Source organism: Papio anubis, chromosome X (genome assembly GCF_008728515.1).
Source record: "Papio anubis isolate 15944 chromosome X, Panubis1.0, whole genome shotgun sequence".
Taxonomy (NCBI): Eukaryota; Metazoa; Chordata; class Mammalia; order Primates; family Cercopithecidae; genus Papio; species Papio anubis.
Window position 1 is genome coordinate 110,320,912 of NC_044996.1, and position 20,139 is coordinate 110,341,050.

At 38.6% G+C, this 20,139-nt stretch overlaps 1 protein-coding gene across 1 annotated transcript in view; it reads right to left on the minus strand.

Moving 5' to 3' along the window:
• Positions 1–268: 268 nt before the first annotated feature.
• The window catches only part of LOC100998623 (protein FAM47B), a 42,170-nt gene continuing 22,299 nt past the window's right edge, over positions 269–20,139 (minus strand). Inside the window, 7 exon segments of the mRNA XM_031660601.1 lie at positions 269–1,392; positions 1,529–1,549; positions 1,641–1,695; positions 1,698–1,748; positions 1,751–1,810; positions 1,813–1,975; positions 1,977–2,326. Coding sequence (XP_031516461.1) covers positions 420–1,392; positions 1,529–1,549; positions 1,641–1,695; positions 1,698–1,748; positions 1,751–1,810; positions 1,813–1,975; positions 1,977–2,326 — 1,673 coding nt within the window. The 3' untranslated portion in view covers positions 269–419.

Here is a 20,139-nt window from a genome sequence, read left to right on the forward strand (position 1 = left end):
CATGTTGCCCAGGCTGCTCTTGAACTTCTGGGCTCAAGCGATCCACCCACCTGGGCCTCCCAAAGTGGGGACGGATTATAAGTGTGAGTCAACGCACCCGACCCCATTTCTCTTTCTAATATTAATTCTGCTTTTGTTTCTGGTTGTATGTATTTTTACAAATAATTGAAATGATGATGTAATATTCACAGTGCTTTAACAATGTGAAAAAAGTATATGTGAATATTAATCACATAATTGATAAAATATATGAAATAATGAAGCCAAAGCAGGTCATCAAGTAATATTTATAAACATTAGGTATTGAATTCACAGATGTTGCCAAAGTTGTACATTCACAGGGCCAGTCACCATAAATTCTGACTGATGTTTAAAATGAGAGCAAGAAATACCCAATTAAGTAGTAAATTGCAAACCATCTAATCTTCTTTCGATGCATCTGTGACGTCCTCTTTGTACTTGTAAACTTGCATTGCACGTTGCATAGGAGTCTTAACAGAGTCATAAGTCCATCCCTTCTTGGCAAACAGTCTTTCAAGGATGCCAGGCATTCTGTAGCCCTTGCTTAGAATGAAATCCTTAAAGGCAATTGGTCCATAAAGACCGTCAAGAATGTCAGGTTCATCAGGCTTTTTAAGTACGAGTTTGGGGTCAATCAAAGGTTCATCACTTCTTAGCTTTTTCCCCAACTTAGGCTTGAAGTACCATGGCCCATACCTCATCTTCACACCTTGTGCACTGTAAGAATTTGGTGCCGCCTGGAGTCTCCTGTCCCATTCTTTTATCTGAGAGAAGTCGATCTCATCCATGTCATCTAGCTCCATGCTGTACTTCAGCTCTGAGGAACACTCGTTTGCCTTCTCAATGTTTTCGTCTTGACAAGTTGCTCGGCACTCAGGGGTAAAGTCAAACAGACTGCTGATGGATTCTGCATCAACTCCCAGGTCTCTTGCCCACTTGAAGTCACGGAGTTTTCTCGATGTGAATCTACATTCAAGAGAGTCAGAAATGCACTCCATTGTGCTTGGTGTATCTTCCTGAAACAGTTCTTTTAGATGGGACACTCCGGTCTTGGTAGGCTCCGGGCAGAGACTGGATGCTCGACGAGTCTTGCGAGGCTCTAGGCAGAGACTGGACATTCGACGAGTCTTGGGAAGCACTAGGCGGAGATGGGGCATACGACTCTCGAAAGGCCGCGGGCAGGATTCCCAAAAAAAGTATTTACTAGGCTTGGTGAGTTCCTCGGTTGTCGTCGCTCGGCCCTCACAACGAGCCTGTGCATCTTCCAACTTCCTGTCAGAGTCCAGTTTCAGCAACTGTCGTAGGAGGCTGGACACCCGGGGAGTGTTGGGAGGTTCCGGGCAGAGATTAGACGCTCCAGTCTCGGGAGGCCTCAAAGGAGACTAGACACCCTGGACTTTGGGAGCTCTGGGCGGAGATGGACCCTCCAGTCTCCCAGGAGGCTCCTCGGGCGAGACTGGACACCGGAGTCTCGAGTGCAGCAGACGGAGACTGCAGTCTCGGGAGCTCCGGGCAGAGATGGGACACTCTAGCCTTAGGAGGCTCAAGGAGACTGGACACCGGGATTCTGGGTGGAGATGAGACGCCCATTCTCGAGAGGCTCCGGCAGACCTGGACACCGAGTCTTGGGAGGCTCTGGCTGAGATGAGACGCCCATTTCTCGAGGTTCGGGCGGAGAGAGGAGGTACGCGAAGTCTTAGGAGGTTCGGCGAGATGGGACGCTTCCAGTCTTGAGGTTCGGCGGAGACTGACACCGAAGTCTTGGGAGGTTCTGGGCGGAGATGGGACGCCCAGTCTTGGGAGGTTCGGCGACCTGGACACCAGCCCTGGGAGAGGCCCCGCTAGATGGCGCTTCCAGTCTCAGGAGGCTCTGGGCGGAGACTGACACCCGAGTCTTGGGAGGCTCTGGGCGGAGACTGGACACCGGGGTCTTGGGAAGCTCCAGGCGGAGATGGGGACACCGGAGTCTCTCGAGGCCGGCAGAATTCCCACAGGTATGCCACCAGGCTCTGTGGGCAAATTCCTGGTTGTCTCTCCTGGCCCCTACAAGCTTACATGTGTCCTCTAGCTTCCTCCTGATCCAGCTGTTTCAGCACCCGCAGTAGATCTGGAGGCATATCTTCTCCCAGACTGGAGTTCATGGCCAAGGGAGGCTTGGCCAGCTGGCTTCCATCTCTACCGAACGCTTTCGTTGTTGGCTGGGCTGGTGGAGCTCGGAAAATAGGGCCGCTTCTTTGGCGCAGCTTTTTTCGCCTTGGGGTCAGCTTGGGACTTCTGAGAGATATTTGGGAGTAAACCGCCACGGCTATTGTAATCCAGCTGCATCTTCTCGAGAATCGGTTGTTATAGAAGTCGCCCACGCCCGCCACAAATACCCGGGTTCAGGGTCCAGGCGGAAACTCAGGGCCAGGCTTAGCCGCTGGCACTTGAAGGTTGCTTGTCACAGGACGAGCACTGACCATGCCCTCGGGGCTCTCGGCCGGTCCAGCCGCCACCCCCATGGTGGCCTCGCGGGCAGTGCCACCTCTCCAGTTTCCGCTGCTCCTGATCTCGCCTTTAGTCTTCTAGGAGACCTACCAGCCACCGCAGCCCAGGTTCCTTCCTGGAGGCGGGCAGCTTTCGACTTCACCCACGCAGCCCGGATTCTAACACAGTGTGTGGAATCTCATTCTGGGTTTTATTTATGCTTTCCTAATGACTACTGGTATTGAACATTCTATATATGCTTATTTGCCATCCTTATCTCTCCTTGGTTGAAGTTTCTGTGGATTTTTTCCCCATTTTTAAATTGTGTTGCTGGATATCATATTTAGTTTTGAGAATACTTGCTGTGTTCTAGATGTAAATAGGTTATCAGATATATGATTTGCAATTTTTTTCACTTCACCCTTGGTTTTGCTCTTTCATTGTCTGTGTCAAAGAGAAGTTTTTTAATTTGATGAAGTCCAATGTATCAATTTGTTCTTTTAGGGATTGTGCTTCTTTTGATGTATCTATGCAAAACTTGGTCTATCCAAAGGTCACAAAGATTTTTTTGTCATTTAAGTGTTATAATTTTTGTAAACAGCACAAGATATAGATCCAAGTTTTTATTTTAAAAACGTACCTATTGCTTACCTATATCTAATAATTTCAGAACTATTTTTGTAAAGACAATCTTTTCTCCACTGAATTACATTTGGAAAAGGGTAGAATATCAGTTGTCTATATTTTTTGAAGGTCAATATCTGGGCACTCTTTTCTCTTCCATTGATTTTTCTCTCACACAAATTTCACACTCTGTTCGTTACTTTAGCTTTATAATAAATCTAGAAATTAGGCTGTACTAATTATTTAACACTGTTCTTTTACAAAGTTGGTTCTTCTAGGTCCGCTGAGTTTCTATAGAAATTTTAAAATCGGTTTGTCTATGTCTTCAAAAAAAGTCCTGTTTGGATTTTGATTAGGATTCTGTTGAATCTATAGATCAAATTGAGGATACTTGGCATATTACCAATAGGAAATGTTCTGACCACTGAGGAAGGTACATCTTTCCATTTCTTTATGTGATTTTTCATTTTTAGTGTATGTGTCTTTCGAATCTTTTTCTCTACAGATTTTTCCTATTGTTTTTCATACAAATATATGTAGTATTGTTTTTTAATTGCAATTTCCAATTTTTTGTTGTCAGCATATATAAATATTGAGTTTTGTATATCCATCTTGTATGATACAACCTTGGTAAACTCACTTATTATGTTCAGTAGCATTTTGTAGATTTCACTGAATTTTCTATATATATATGATGATGTCATCTGTGAATAAAGATAGTTTCAGGCCAGGCGTGGTGGCTCATGCCTGTCATTCCAGCACTTTGGGAGGCCAAGGCAGGCGGATCTCAAGGTGAGGAACTCCAGACCAGCCTGACCAACATGGTGAAACCCGGTTTTTACTAAAAATACAAAAATTAGCTGGGCCTGGTGGCACGTGTCTGTAGTCCCAGCTGCTAGGGAGGCTGAGGCAGTAGAATCTCTTGAACCCAGCAAGCGAAGGTTGCAGTGAGCTGAGATGGCGCCACCGCGCTCCAGCCTGGCGATAGAGCGAGACTCCATCAAACACACACGCACACACGCGACAGTTTCCCGTCTTCCTTTCCAATCTGAGTATCTTTATACCCTCAAGTCCAGTCGTAATTTTTTATTTTCCTTTGAATAATATCAGTTAAATTTTTATCTCTCTTATAGTGCTTAAAACAATACCTATGAAAAAGCACTTTTATAAAAAATTTTAATTATAGACAAATTCAGCCTGCATTATTCCTTATGCATATCATTTTCTCATCACATAATAATTTTTTCTGTACATTCTTACTCATTTTTGAAAAGAAGGTTTCTTACTTCCCTCATCAGGTGCAGCTGAACAATGTTTTCTACCATTACTAGCAGGTATACCCTAGTTCCTCCTTGTAAATGAGGCATGATTAATGCCTCTCTTGCCTGTGACTCCTCCTCTGCAAAATAGACACAATAGATATTTCTCTTAGGTTTCCCATTAAAGCAAATAAATGGCTTATGTGTAAATCAAGATAATCTATATAACATGATTTTGTATAGTGTCTGGAACAGAAAAAGCATCCAGTAAAATATTGTTATTTTATATAGTATTACTACAATTTGAATAAAAATATGCTACATTCAGTGTCTAAATAAAGGAGAAACAAACATCATACATGTATATATCACAAATATTTTCATTTATCGATTATAAGAATCTATGTTAAAGTCTCAAGATATTTAGTAGATTTCATAATGTGAAGTTGGTAAGACCAAATTTGATATGGATTTATTTTTAACTTTCTTACTTAGAAAAATTCCATGGACTGTATGTTAAATTCAAGAGCCAATGCTTCAATTCTCTGTAACAATACTCTAACTAGCAAGCTCATATGAGTACTCACTTATCTAAAACGGGTGAAGGTTTGAATAAAACTTCTATTTTCTAAATAATCCCACAGAAAAACACACATTGAAGCTCCTAAAGATCAACTGGACATCTTCAAAAATTTTCATGTGACTGTTCGTTAAAACAGTTTTTGTACCTTACAGCCACTTTATTTTTTTCACTTTTCAAAGTAGAATATTATACAAAAGACACATATCCAGAATACATAACTAAATTTTAAAACTTAACAATAAGAAAACAAAGAACACAAAAAAGTTTATAATATAGAGTGGTTTAACATGTACAGAGATTAATAACTAAAGAAATAATTATAGACTTGTGTACATATTGGTTAGTATACATGCATATATTTTATAGCTCTGTCTGCTGAGAAACTAGAAAAAAATGACACCCAAGTAGCAACAAGTACCTCCAGTGTCCAGATCTTGGTTTCTGAATACCATTCTCCAAAATAACAAAAGCAAAACAAAACAAAACAAAACAAAAAATAGAGATATCCTTGGAGAAATGAGTAATTCTAGGCCTGGGGCAGTGAAAACACAAGATGAGTCTGGAGTATTATGTAATGACAGAAAATACAGAAGCGCTCAGAAAACAAAAGAATGAAAGCACATCAGGAGCCAAACTGAAAGAGCACTCAATGGCCAAAGTTAAAACAATTTAAGCAACAAAATGAATTAAAATTTAAAAATTATAACACAGTATAAAATAAAATATCCATGAGTCCATACTGATATAGTTGTACATATAAATAAATGAGAAGAAAGGTAAAAATCTTTCTTACAAAGAATTTCAAAAAATGTACATAGATACTCCTCCCTCTAGGAGGTGAAATTTAAATACCCTCCCCGGAGTGTATTCTAAAAAACAGAATATGGAAAGGGATTGGATTCTAAAAAATAGAACATGGAAAGGGAAAAATAGTAACCTTTTAGTGGAGAAGCCTGGCCGTCTTCTCCTTAACCAAGTGATCAATGCTAATATCAGCAGTGAGAAGTCACATTGGTATCATGCACTCCTCTGATAGGATGTGATGAGAAAGACACTTCACCTCTGTAATATTCTTCCCTAAATTCCAGAATCCTAGTCTACTGAGGAGAAAACATCTAACAAACCCAAGTCCAGGGACATTTTACAAAATTCTCGAGTATTCCTCAAAACCATAAAGGTCATGGGAAACAAGTAAAGGCTGAGAACCAGTCATAGACTTTAGATTAAAGAGACATGACAACTAAATTCAATGTGGTAGGCTGGGTTGGATCCTGGTACTGAAAAATGATATGAGTGTAAAAATCTATAAATCTGAATATAGTCTGAAGTTTAGTTCATAGTAATATGTCAATGTTAATTTTTTAGTTTAAATGCATGTACAATGTCAGATATTAATTTTAGGGGAAGCTGAGTGAAATGTGCATGAAAATGCTCTGTACAATGTTTGCAACTGTTGCATAAATCTAAAATTATTATAAAATAGAAGGCTTCCATTTTAAACTATGTATTGCATCCTGAGGAATTATCAACAAATCACTATTAATCATACAAGAGAGAAAGCTGTAGCTTCTTTAAAATGCATACTTGTGACCCCTCTCGCCCCGTATATAGTAAATCATAATTTTTTTCAAAGTGGAGCCAGTAATCTACATTTCACATGGTCTTTAAATTATACACACCAATATGTGAGAAATACATTTCTAAAGCCCTGTGCCTTTTATAGGCCCCAAAGACTTTCAAAGAGTTCAAAAACCACAGTAGTAATGGTATTATCCAAAGTTACCAAATTTGAAGAAAATTAAATTTCAGCAAGTACTACATCAGAATGTAAAACTCAGATAGTAGAGCCTGTGGACAAAATAATTCACCTAGATAATATGTGCATAACTGGTGGGCCTACAGGATAATGATGTCATGATAGAAGAGTAAAGAAGATACAAAGTTTGGTGAGTACCTGACTGGCAGTAAAAAAACAACTAGGAGTGAAAACAACTTACTTGTGCAAATAGTCCTTCTTAGGTTGAAGAAAACTGACATCACTATAGAGTGCAGAGAAATTACAACTGGCCTGTTCAGTCAACAAGCACCAACTGCCTTAGTATGAAGTGTTACTCCAGAAATGAATAGTGTAGCTGACAAGCAAAACCAACACCAACAAGCTAATAAAGAAATGCTCAAGCAAGTCAAAATGCTCTGAGTAGAGCAGCATGTAATGAATAAGTAAACAAGGGAATGAGAAGAAACAATGAAAATCAATGTGATGAAGTGCATTGGTTTAATGGAGCCTAAGTAGTCCCGGTTTTGACATTTTTGTGTGTCTGACTGCTCTACAAACTTTACTTCACTTTAACTCAGGACACCATTTTTGTGCTCCAGCAGACTCACATTACCTGATACTTTGCTGCCTCTCCTATTCACACGCAGCACCTGCCAGCCTTTTACAGAAACCAATCACGTTCACTTTGATCCAATCAACTTTGTAATTGTTTTGCTTTTATTAGCTCTCGCTAAGTTTACCTTCTGTGTGGAGAACCTGAGAAACCAGATAACTCTGAGCCGAGCCAGAAGGCATGATGTTGTCTTCTCAGAAGTATGAATAAATAAGTATGGAGATTTCCCACATTTTGATTGGATTAATGATTCATATCTCTAGGATATCGAAGTAAGTACTTGAGTCTTAATGCTCTGGCCAGAATTTCCAATATTATGTTGAATTGGAGTGGTGAGAGAGGGGATCCTTGCCTTGTGTCAATTTTCAAGGAAAATGCATCCAGCTTTTGACTATTCAGCATGATGTTGGCTGTGGGTTTGTTATAGATTGCTCTTATTATTTTGAGGTATGTTGCTTCAATACCTAGTTTATTAAGAGTTTTTAACATAAAGGGGTATTGAATTTTATTGAAAGTCTTTTCCGCATCTATTGAGATAATCATGAGGTTTTTGTCATTAGTTCTGCTTATGAATCACATTTGTTGATTTTTGTATCTTAAACCAATCTTGCATCCCGGTAATAAATCCAACTTTATCATGGTGAATGAGCTTTTTGACGTGCTGCTGAATTCGGTTTGCTAGCATTTGGTTCAGGATTTTTGCATCAGTGTTCATCAAGGATATTGACCTAAAGTTTTCTTTTGTTGTTGTGTCCAGGTTTTGGTATCAGGATGATGCTGGCCTCATAGAATGAGTTGGGGAGGAGTCCCTCTTCAGTTTTTCAGAATAGTTTGTATGGAAATGGTACCAACTCTTTTTAGTACATCTAGTAGACTTTAACTGTGAATCACTCTGGTCCTGGGCTTTTTTTGGTTATTGGGCTATTTATTACTGATTCAATTTCACAACTCATTATTGGTTCGTGTAAGAATTCAATTTCTTTTTGGTTCAGTCTTGGGAGGGTGTATGTGTCCAGGAATTCATCCAGATATCTTCTAGTTTTTTGAGCGTGAGTGCATAGAAGTGTTCACAGTAGTCTCTATTTTTTTTTTTTTTTTTTTTGTATTTCTGTGGGACCAATGGTAACATCTCCTTTCTCATTTTTAATTGTGTTTTTTGGGTCCTCTCCTTTTTTCTCTATATTTGTCTACCTAGAAGTCTATCTTATTAATTTTCAAAAAAAAAAAAAAAAAAGCCCCCTGGATGTGTTGATGCCATAAATAGCTTTTCTTTCAGGTCAGCTGATTTTGGTTATTTCTTGTCTATTGCTAGCTTTGAGTTTGACTTGCTCTTTCTTGTCTACTTCTTTTAGGTGTGATGTTAGGTTGATAAATGGATATCTTTCTAACTTTTTCATGTGGGCATTTAATACTATAAATTTCCTCTTAACACTGCCTTAACTGTGTCCCAGAGATTCGGGTATGTTGTATTTTGTTCTCATTAGTTTCAAAAAGCTTATTAATGTCTGCTTTATTTTCATTATTTACTCCAAAGTCATTTGGTAGCAGGTTTATTAATTTATATTTAAGTGTATGGTTTTAAGCACTTTCTCAGTCTTGATTTCTATTATAATTGTGCTGTGGCATGAAAGAGCGGTTGGTATGATTGTGGTTCTTTTGCATTTGATCAGGATTGTTTTATGTCAGATCATGTGGTTGATTTTAGACCATGTGCCATGTGCCGATAAAAAGAATGTGTAGTATATTGGATTGGAATGGAGAGTTCTGTAGAGGTCTATCATGTCCACTTGTTCCAGGGTTGAGTTCAGGTCCTGAATACCTTGGTTAATTTTCTGCCTCAGTGTTCTGTCTAATGCCGTCAGTAGAGTGTTGAAATCTCCAACTATTATTGTGTGGTAGACTAAATCTCTTTGTAGGTCTCTAAGAACTTGCTTTATGAATCTGGGTATTCCTGTGTTGGTTGCATATATATTTAAGGTAGTTAGGACTTCTTGTTGAATCAAACCTTTCAATTCATGTCCGTCTTTCTCTTCATTTCATGTCCTTCTTTCTCTTTTATCATCTTTGTCAGTTTAAATCTATTTTTTTTTTTCTAAAATTAGGGCTGCAACCTCTGCTTTGTTGTGTTTTCCATCTGTTTGGTAGATTTTTTCCATCCCTTTATTTTGAGTCTGTGAGAGATGAGTCTCTTGAAGACCGCGTTCCACGGGGTCTTTCTTCTTTATCCAGCTTGTCACTCTGGGCTTTTTAATTGGATTTAATTTAATTGAATGCATTCAACCCATTTGCATTCAAGGTTAGTATTGTTATGTGTGGATTTGATTCTGTCATCAGGATGTTAGCCAGTTATTATGCAGTCTTGTTTGTGCAGTCACTTTATAGTGTCATTTGTCTGTGTATGTGTTTTTCTAGTGGATGCTAACTGATATGGTCTGGCTCTGCGTTCCCCACTCCAAATCTCATTTTGAAATGTAATCTGAATTGTAATCCCCACGTGTTGGGGAAGGGACCTGATGGGAGGTGATTAGATCATGGGAATATTCCCCCATCCTGTTCTTGTGATAGTGAGTGAGTTCTCATGAGATCTGATGGTTTTATAAGGGTCTTTGCCCCCTTTCACTCTGCACTTCTCCTTCCTGCCATCCTGTGGAAAAGGACATGTTTGCTTCCCCTTCTGCAATGATTGTAAGTTTCCTGACGCCTCCCCAGCCATGCTGAACTGTAAGTCAGTGAAACTTCTTTCTTTTATAAATTGCCTAGCCTCGGGTATGTCTTTATTAGCAGTGTGGGAATGGACTAATGCAGTAACAGTCTTTCCTTTTTATATTCACTGCTTATTTCAGGAGCTCTTGTTTGGCAAGTCTCATGGAAACAAATTTCTTCAGCATTTGTTTCTCTGAAAAGGCTCTTATTTTGCTTTGCTTGTGAAGCTTAGTTTGGCCAGATAGGAAATTCTTGGTTGGAATTTTTTTCTTTTGATATGTTTAATATAGGCCCCCTAACATGAAGGGTTTCTCCTAAGAGTTCTGCCATTGATATGATGAGGTTCCCTTTGTAGGTGACCTGTTCTTTCTCTCTAGCTGCTTTTAACATTTTTTCCTTTTTTTTTTTTTTTTTTTTGAGACAGAGTCTCACTCTGTTGCCCAAGCTGGAGCGCAGTGGTGCAATCTCAGCTCACCACAACCTCCATCTCCCGGGTTCCAGTGCTTCTCCTGCCTCGGCCTCCCAAGTAGCTGGGACTACAGGCGTGTGCCACCATTCCTGGGTAATTTTTGTAGTTTTAGTAGAGACAGGGATTCACTAGGTTGGCCAGGCTGGTCTCGATCTCCTGACCTTGCGATCCACCTGCCTCAGCCTCCCAAAGTGCTGGGATTACAGGCATGAGCCACTGCCTCCAGCCAACTTTTTTTTTTTTCATTTCAACCTTGGAGAATCTGATTATTATTTGTCTTGGGTATGGCCTTCTTCTGAAGTATCTTGTGGGGTTCTGTGCGTTTCCTGTATTTGAATGTTGGTCTCTTTAGCTAGGTTGAGGATGTTCTCATGGATGATATCCTGAAATATGTTTTCCAAATTGCTTCCATTCTCTCCATCTCTTTCAGAGAGGAAATTGTGACCTACATTTGGTCTTTTTACGTAATCCTGTATTTCTCTTAGGTTTTGTTTGTTCCTTTTCATTTTTTTTTCTTTATTGTTGTCTATCTTGTTTCAATAAGCCTGTCTTCAAGCGCTGAGATTCCCCAGCTTGGTCTATTCTGCTGTTAATACTTGCAATTCCATTATGCAATTTTTATAGTGTGTTTTTAAGCTCTATCAGTCAGTTACATTTTTTCTGTACTAGCTATTTTGTCTGTATGCTCCTGTATTGTTCTATTGTGATTCCCAGCTTCCTTTGATTGGGTTTCAGCATTCTCCTGAATCTTGATTATTTCTATCCATATTCGGAATTCTGTTTCTGTCATTTCAGCCATTTCAACTCATTTAAGAATGCTTGCTGGACAAGTAGTGTGGTTGATTGGTGGAAATAAGACCATCTGGATTTTTGAGTTGTCAGAGTTCTTGCACTGGTTTCTTCTAATTTTTGTGGGCTGATGTTCTCTCAAGTCTTTAAAGTTACTGTTCTTTGGGTGTTTTTTATTTGTTTTAGGCTATTTGATGACCTTGGGGATTGGATTGTGGGATAAGGTGGGTTCAGTCGACTGGTTTTGTTTCTGTAAGATTTTAGGTGGCGAGACTCAGCTCAGGTTTCTGGATTGTGTGCTCTAACTCTGAGGAAATGTTACTGAGTCCCAGCTTTGTTCTCTGGCTTCTTGATGTTAGGGGCCTACTGCAATGAAGGCGCTGAGTGCTTCATTGGGTGGTGCCAGTCAAAGCACTTTGTCGGGCAGTGGCAGTGAGATTCATGCTCATTCATATGTGCCAGCAGCAGCAGCAGCAGTGTGGTGAGGCAGCATGGTGCTAGTGGATTCTGGGGTGCCTGCCTCTATGCTGGTGGTCACAGCAGCAGTGGTGGCAGTGAGGCAGCATTGCTGTCTGGGGTAAATACCTGAGGTTTGTCATCTCACACCAAGGACACTGAGGACGTGGACACACAACAAATGAGCTTAGGAGCGGAGGTTTAACAGGTGAAAGAAAAGAGAAAAGAGAAGAGCTCTCTCCTGCAGAGAGAGAGGGACTCTTGAGTGGGGCTTCCAGTTCTGTGGTGAAATGCATGGGGTTTCATAGATGAGCTTGAAGAGGCGGTGTCTGATTTACATAGGACCTGAAAGATTGGTTGGACCAGGTGTACCATTTACATAGTGTGCAAAGAAGCTGGCCGCCCCACCCTAATATTTTATTATGCAAATGGTTTCTCTACATGGCTGGTGTCATGCTGCCTGCCTCTTTACTCCACAGATGGTTGACAAAGAAAAGGGAAGAGGGAACCTCCGTGTTGAATATACCTGGCTTCCAGGTATTTTTTTTTTTTTTCTATTGGCACAGTGGCCGGCATTTACCTCTGCAAGCTTTTGGCTTGCTTATCTATACTTGAAGCTTGATACTTCAGGCTGCTTTTTGTTAGAAAAGAAATGATTTGGGGGCTTCTTTTTATTAAAAGGAAACCTTGCCAAAGATTCTCTTACCCTCACTATCTGCCTGAATAATTTCTTTCTAGCTCCTGTATCAGCAGCATAGCTTGGGTTGTGCTGTGGGCTCTGCTGGCAACTGTGTATTTGTTTGTACCTGTGGGAGTGTTAGCACAAGGGTGGAGCACTGCTGGGCACTATGTGTGCCCTCTGTACATTTTCATTTGGGCAGTGGTGTCCACTGCCAGTCAGGGTGGGGGCAGGTTCACTGTTTTCTGTAGTTAATTTTGCACCAGTGGCAGTGTCAATACAGGGACGGGATGCTGGTTGGGATGAGCCTGATGGACTCTGTTCCTGCCAATCCTCTGATAGCAGTGGCTGTGCTGTAGGGGGTGGGGTGGGTGGTGCACTTATGCCAGCAGCAGTGAAATAGGGTGCACGTGCACACTTGTCGTGGCAGGGAAGGGGAGGCAAGGTCTACCCATGCACACATGAAACAGCAAAGCAATGTGGGGGGTGGCAGTGGGTGAGTTTGTGCAAGCAAAGTGGCACAGGGGAGGCTGCAGTTCGGGGAAGGCATAGATGGGCTGGTGTGTGTCAGCAGGGGCCTCTCAGCTGGAGCTCTCTGTCAGGTGTCATCTGCCAGTGCAGGAGCTACGATGCAGGTCCCCAGGGGGAGCCGAGGATGCACTGCAATCTGGTACAGCCAGGCTGGGGCCTTGGCAGAGGCAAGCTGACTGAAGGGTGCTCAGGTCAGACTGGTCCATCTCATGCGCAAGACCTCCTTACAGAGTTCAGGTCTGACAATTCCCCTAGGACTAAAGTGTCCTATAAGAGCAAGTCAAGTTCAGGAAATGAGTGTCCTTGGAGGTCCTCCACTACAGATGCTTTGCACCACACCCTCTGGGCTCTGCACTGGCTAAAGTTCTGTCCCTACCACTTTTCTAAGCAGCAATCCCTGCCACCTCAAGTGTCCTTTGTGGTCGTGAGGTCTCCTTCTGCCAGGATTCCTTAGGCACATGACGAGAGCAGGTTGCACCTTTCCTGTTCAACACACCGCTTCCTCAGGAGTCACTGGGGGCTAGGAGTGAGTCCTGGTGTAGGGGAGCCCCATTCGGAGTTACCAGCTTCCTTCTCCTTCAGTCCAGCATCCACATCTCCCCTCCATCTACTCTCAATGCCTTCCTTCTGAAGATCTGCTAGGAGTGCGCTGGTCTTCCTGATGTCCTGGTGCTTTGGTAGCAGATGGTCTTTCTGGCTGCATCTAGTTGACCATTTTGCTGCCTCCCTCAGCATAATTCTTAGGAACCCTAGGTTTTTCAGAATGGTGAATGAGCACTGGCTTCAACTTAAAATTACCAGCTTCATTAGTCCCTAACAAGAGAGTCAGTCTGTCCTTTGAAGCTTTGAAGTCAGGCATTGACTCCTCTCTAAATATGACAGCCCTAGATGGCATCTTTTTCCAATAGACGGCTGTTTCATCTACATCAACATTTTGTTGTTTAGTGTAGCCACTTTCATTAGCTTAGATCTTAGCTTGGTTTTCTGTATAACTTGCTGGAGCTTCTATATCAGCACTTGCTGCTTCACCTTGCACTTTTTTTGTTATAGAGGCAATTTCTTTCCATAAACCTCGTGAACCAACTTCTGCTGGCTTCAATCTTTTCTTCTACAGCTATGTCACCTCTCTAAGCCTTCACAGAATTGATGATAGGGAGGGCCTTTCTCTGGACTAGGCTTTGGATTAAGGGAATATTGTGACTGGTTTGATCTATCCTGACCACCCAAACTTTCTCCACATCAGCATTAAGTTTGTTTCACTTTTTAAAATTATTTGTGTGTTTACTGGAGTAGCATTTTTAATTTCCTTGAACAACTTTTCCTTTGCATCCACAGCTTGGCTAACTGTTTGGCACACGAGGCCTGGCTTTCAGTCTGTTTTCGCTTTTGACATGCCTTTCTCATTAGGCTTAATCATTTCTAGTTTTTGATTTACAGTGAGGTACATGTAATTGTTCCTTTTGCTTGAACAGTTAGAAGCCAGTGGAGGATTATTAATTGTCCTAATTTCAGTACTGTTGTGTCTCATTGAATAGAGATGCCCAAGGAGAGGGAGACAGATGGGGGAACAGCCAATCAGTGAAGTGGTCAGAACACACAATATTTACCAATTCAGTTTACTGTCTTATATAAGCACAGTTTATAGCACCTCAAAACAATTACAATAAGCATATAAAATATCACTGATCACAGATCACCATATCAGATATAATAATAATTAAAAGTTTAAAATATTGTGAGAATTAGAAAAATGTGACAGAGACACGAAGTGAGCTCATACTGTTGAAATAGTAATGTCGCTGTAATTGCTAAATATAGGTAGGATTGCCACACACCTTCAATTTGTAAAAGTCACAATATCTGGAAAGCATAATCAATAAAAATGCAATAAAATGAACCTTGCCTGTATTAAAATGCTATAGTGCCCCTAACATTGCTTACATGGCAAACATTTGTTGCAGTCACAAAGAACTGGGGTTCTCATTTAAGTTTTCTTGTATTTTACCTAAATGAAATTCTTCCCATATTCTGAAACTAGTTCAGCTGCCAGTCTTACTTCTTGATGTTTTAATGAGACTTTTCTTTTCTTTTTGGGGTCATGATAGCTATTTTAATTATGAATTAGAAGAAATTAAATTGCTAGCATATTATTTCATTTTAACTTTTTCTCCACTCCTTATTTCCACACACAAAAAGGGAATTTCTACTCTAGTCTCCAGGAAGATAAAATCATGGGAAGAACATTTCAAGTTCCTCTGCATCCTCTCCCCATGTCTGTCCTGGGGCTGGGGCAAGGTATGGAGTATGTGGAAGAAGTGACTTACTTTATACACAAACTGGATACTTGAGCATGCTCAAATTACCCGGCACCTCTTTGGCCTCTTTTTATGCCTGGCCTCATAGAGGTTACTCTGAACTGCTTCTCATTATGCAGTAAGTTTATCAGATAAGTTCCATCCCTGAAATGAGATAGCTTCAATGTATGGAGTCTAATCCAACTTAGGGGTGGTGTATTATTAAAGTCAATGATTATATATCCAAGCATTGTTGTCTTATTCATCTTTCCTGGAGTTGTCCACTTCTGTTGTTGCAACAAATCTAAGCTATGCTGCAACAGAGCTTTTACCCAATAATACAGTTTATACTCTGTGTGTCTGTATGTGTATGTGCATCTCTCTCAATTGATTCTGAAGTTAGGAGAGAAGAGAAAATTTCCATCTATTGGCCTTCTAAACTCTATATGTTGGTACATGGTCTGGCAAAAATTGCAGAAATAGAAGAAGGTTGCCATGTGGGGAGTTAATTCTTATGTTCAAAAGACCAAGATTTCTGGGGTGGCCAGCTAGAGGGGGTTAAGTTTTGAAGCATTGGTAAGGAACTATAAAATATTTTTCTCTAGGCTCTTTAAAGGCATAAGTGCAGTGGGAGATATTTATGCACAAGTAGCACAAGTGTACTCACATTGTGACAATCCATCGAGATATACACTCTACATCTGTGCACCTTTCCTTATGTATTTCACATTTCAATAAAAAGTTTACCAAAAATTAATAAAAGATACATAGTGTAGGATTTGTAAAAAAAAATGTATCAACAATGTTACTTTTTAAAAGAAAGCCTGGGATCAAGAAGTAAGACTTCATTTTTAATTTTAAAAACGTTTAGATTTTGAATTTTTGTCACATACTTACAAGTTTAAATTACTTTAAAGTTTTTAAAGGAAGGCATACGAGAGACAGAAACACTGACTGCACAAGAGTCTGTTCTTTTACTTTAGCAAGCACTACTCAATCCCTAAACATAAGTGGGAAGACTTTGCTGATTTTGAAGCATCAAAGTAATGGAGATCTTTTATGACTAGCTACAAAGATTGGAAGTGCCTGGGGAATAATCATTCCTTTCAGCTGGTAACAGAAAATGACTTATTCCTAAGATGAACAATTGAATGTAATTTACATAAAATTGTGATCTCCATGGAAGAAACCTAAATATATTATGAATGTTTTGGTTTCTGTTGGTGTTTTCAATATTTACTACTTCTTAAATATTGTTAAAAATATTGAATGAATTAACTATATATGCTTAGATTACGTTCTTTGAAAAAAAAAAGTTGTTAATTTTTTTTTTCAACAGCACATAATAAAAACTTTCAAAAAGTAGCCAAAGTACATGAACAGACACTGTTTTAAAGAAGACATATATTTGGCCAACAAGCATATGAAAAAAATGCTTAACATCATTAATCATCATTTGCATCAGAGATGCAAATCATGACCACCATGAGATACCATCTCACATCAGTCAGAATGGCTATTAGGAAAAAGTCAAAAAATAACAGATGCTGGTGAGGTTGTGGAGAAAAGGAACACCAATATAATGCTGGCAGGAAGGTAAATCAACCCAACCATTTTGGAAACAGTTGGCAATTTTTCAAAGAACATAAAACAGAAGTACCATTTGATCTAGTAATTCCTTTTTGGGTATATACCCAAAAGAATATAAACTGTTCTACCGTAAAGACACATGCATGTGTATGTTCATTGCAGCACTATTTACAATAACAAAGACATGGAATCAACCTAAATGTATTTTTTATTTATATATATATATATATATAAATAACTGTATTATATATATATACACATGTATTATGTATTATATATAAATGTATTTTATATATATTATATATAAAATATATATAATATATATATTTTATATATAATATATATAATACATGATATATATATATATAACTAGTGCAAGAACAGGAAACCAAATACCACATGTTCTCAGTTATAAGCTAAAGGTTGAGGACACATGGACACAAAGAAGGGAACAACAGGCACTAGGGCCTACTTGAGGGTGGAGGGTGGAAGGTGGGAGGAGAGGAAATATTGAAAAATGACCTATTGGGTACTATGTTTATTACCTGAGTAATGAAATAATCTGTACACCAAACCCCTATGACACACAACTTACCTATATGACAAACCTGCACATGTACCCCTGAACCTAAAATAAATGTTAATAATAATAATGAAGACACACGACAAAACCTCCAAAAGGGATACTAGTGCTATTTTTGAACCTTTCATCTTTGTCCATTAATTGAAAATCATAATAATGAAGTACCTAATATGGTCTGAGTTTAGGATTTTTGTCAATTAAAATTGCATAACATAATATAATTTCAAAATAATATTATATAAAAATTCACAGAGACTTTTATTTTTCTTTATTCTGTTTTCAGGTAAAATAGAGTGAAATCATTCATCCACCATTATCAGCCTAGGCACCACCTGTCAACAATTCAATTATATTATTCCTTATACTCTCTATAAGCAGATATGTGTTATAGAGAATACAAGGGTATATATATATCCTTGTGTATATATATGTGTGTATACATATCCTTGTGTGTGTTTATATATATATATATATATATATATATCTGTTTATAGAGAGTGTATATATATATATATTAGCTTTATATATATAAAGGTAATAACACTAGCTAACACTAGCTTTGGTAACATGAGTTTCCTATGTTAAAAGATAGATAAACGCTATCAATTTACTTCAAATGGATTCTTAAGTGGCATGTTAATGATAACAGTGTTCAATCAACAACTACAATGAGTTGCATTAAAATAATCATCCCCTAAAAAGAAAATTTCCCTATGATATCATCACTCAGGAAAAAATCAATTTCCTATATGAAATCTCAAATCTCCATAAGATAAACAAAACATTCCTAATATTTTTAATATCATTTTACATTTTATTTCATTTTACATTAATTTGGAGATTTTTTCCCTTTCTTGAATCCACTAAAATTGACAACAGACAAATTATATGTTATTTAAGAAATTAAGCTAAATTAACTTAATAAACTATCAAAGGAAAACATACCTATGTGATGAGACTGAATTTCTGTTTCCTTATTACTTACAGGCTATAATTTATTTCAGTTTCAAAGGAAGAAGGGTGATAGTAAGAAACTGCCTACCAAAGATGCATAGGTAATGATTGCCCACTCAATAGGTATTCCCTCACTTCTTTGATAAGAGCACTGATATGAAGATGTATTAATGCAACCACATGTTACAATGAAGAACTATACAAACTATAGTCCAATGATAGAGCTATGTGTATATAGGAATTCACCATATTATAAAAGTTTCATGTCAAATAATGGGGAAAAGATACATTAATGAATAAATGGGTTGGAACAACAAGCTTATTTCCTTCCTCACTCTTTACATCAAACAAATCTAGAGGAATCAAACACTATAAAAACAGCAGCGGTAGAACAGGAGGAGAAGGAGGAAGTGAAGAAGAAGAAACAATGCAGATACTGCAAAAATGTATAGTCTGCCTCTGAAAACTGTCATCTTGGAGTTGGCAAGTTCTTTCTGAGCACCGTTTAAAAATGCAATATTGGTTTAATATTAGTTTAATATTGAAAACCCATCAATGGAATTTCTATGTTAACAGAAATCATAGAAGAAAAAATGTTTAGTATCATCTCGATAAATACAGAAAAAGCATTTGATAAATTTAAGAATTGATCAAGATTTTTATAAAGTTTTATCAATTAAAAATAAAGCAAAGGAATCTTTGTTTAATCTGAAAAATAGTAGCTACTGAAAACTTACATAAACGTCATACTTAATGGTGAAGTGTTGAAAGCTTTCCCTGTGAGGAAAAGACAAGGCAAGGATATTCACTGTCACCACTTCCATTCAACATTGTACCAAAGGCCTTGACGGTAAAACAAAACAAAACAAAATAAATGTTATAAGGATTTCATAGAAAAAATTACTATTTTTCAATAATATAACTTTATATCAAAATAAAGAGCAATCTATAGATAAATTACGAAATTTAATAATATAAACTTAAGTGAATTTCTCAAGATTAATTAATATCATATACTATTTATTAATATTTATAGAGTATAGCTTATACCATATAAGAATTAATTACATTTCTGGCCAGGCATGGTGGCACATGCACTAGGAGGCCGAGAGAGGCGGATCATGAGGTCAGGAGTTTGAGACTAGCCTGACCAATATGGTGAAAGCCCATCTCTACTAAAAATACAAAAATTAGCGGGGCATAGTGGCACGAGCCTGTAATCCCAGCTACTCAGGAGGCTAAGGCAGGAGAATTGCTTGAACCCGGGAGGCGGAGGTTGCAGTGAGCCAAGATAGCGTCACTGCACTGTAGCCTGGTGACAGAGCGAGCCTCCGTTTCAAAAAATAATGAACAACAACAACGAAAAGAAGTATTACATTTCTATGAACAGGTAACACACAACCAGGAAATAAAATTGTTAAAATTTGCGGTACGATAATTATTTTTGCAAAAAATATAAAATAAGACTAAATATAACAAAATATTTGCAAGAATCCTGTGGAGGAAACTATAATATGTTATAGAGATAATTTAAGACATAAATAAGTAGGGGGACATGCCCCATCAATGAATTAGAAGACTCGTTCTAAAGATGTTAGCTCTCTTCAAATTGATCTACTGACATGATGTGATCCAAAAGTATATACATTTTCTAATAAAACCTGAAAATATGTTTTAAAATTTATATAGAAATATAAAAGGCCAAAAAAATCAAGACATTGTACATGTACAACAGTAAACATATATAT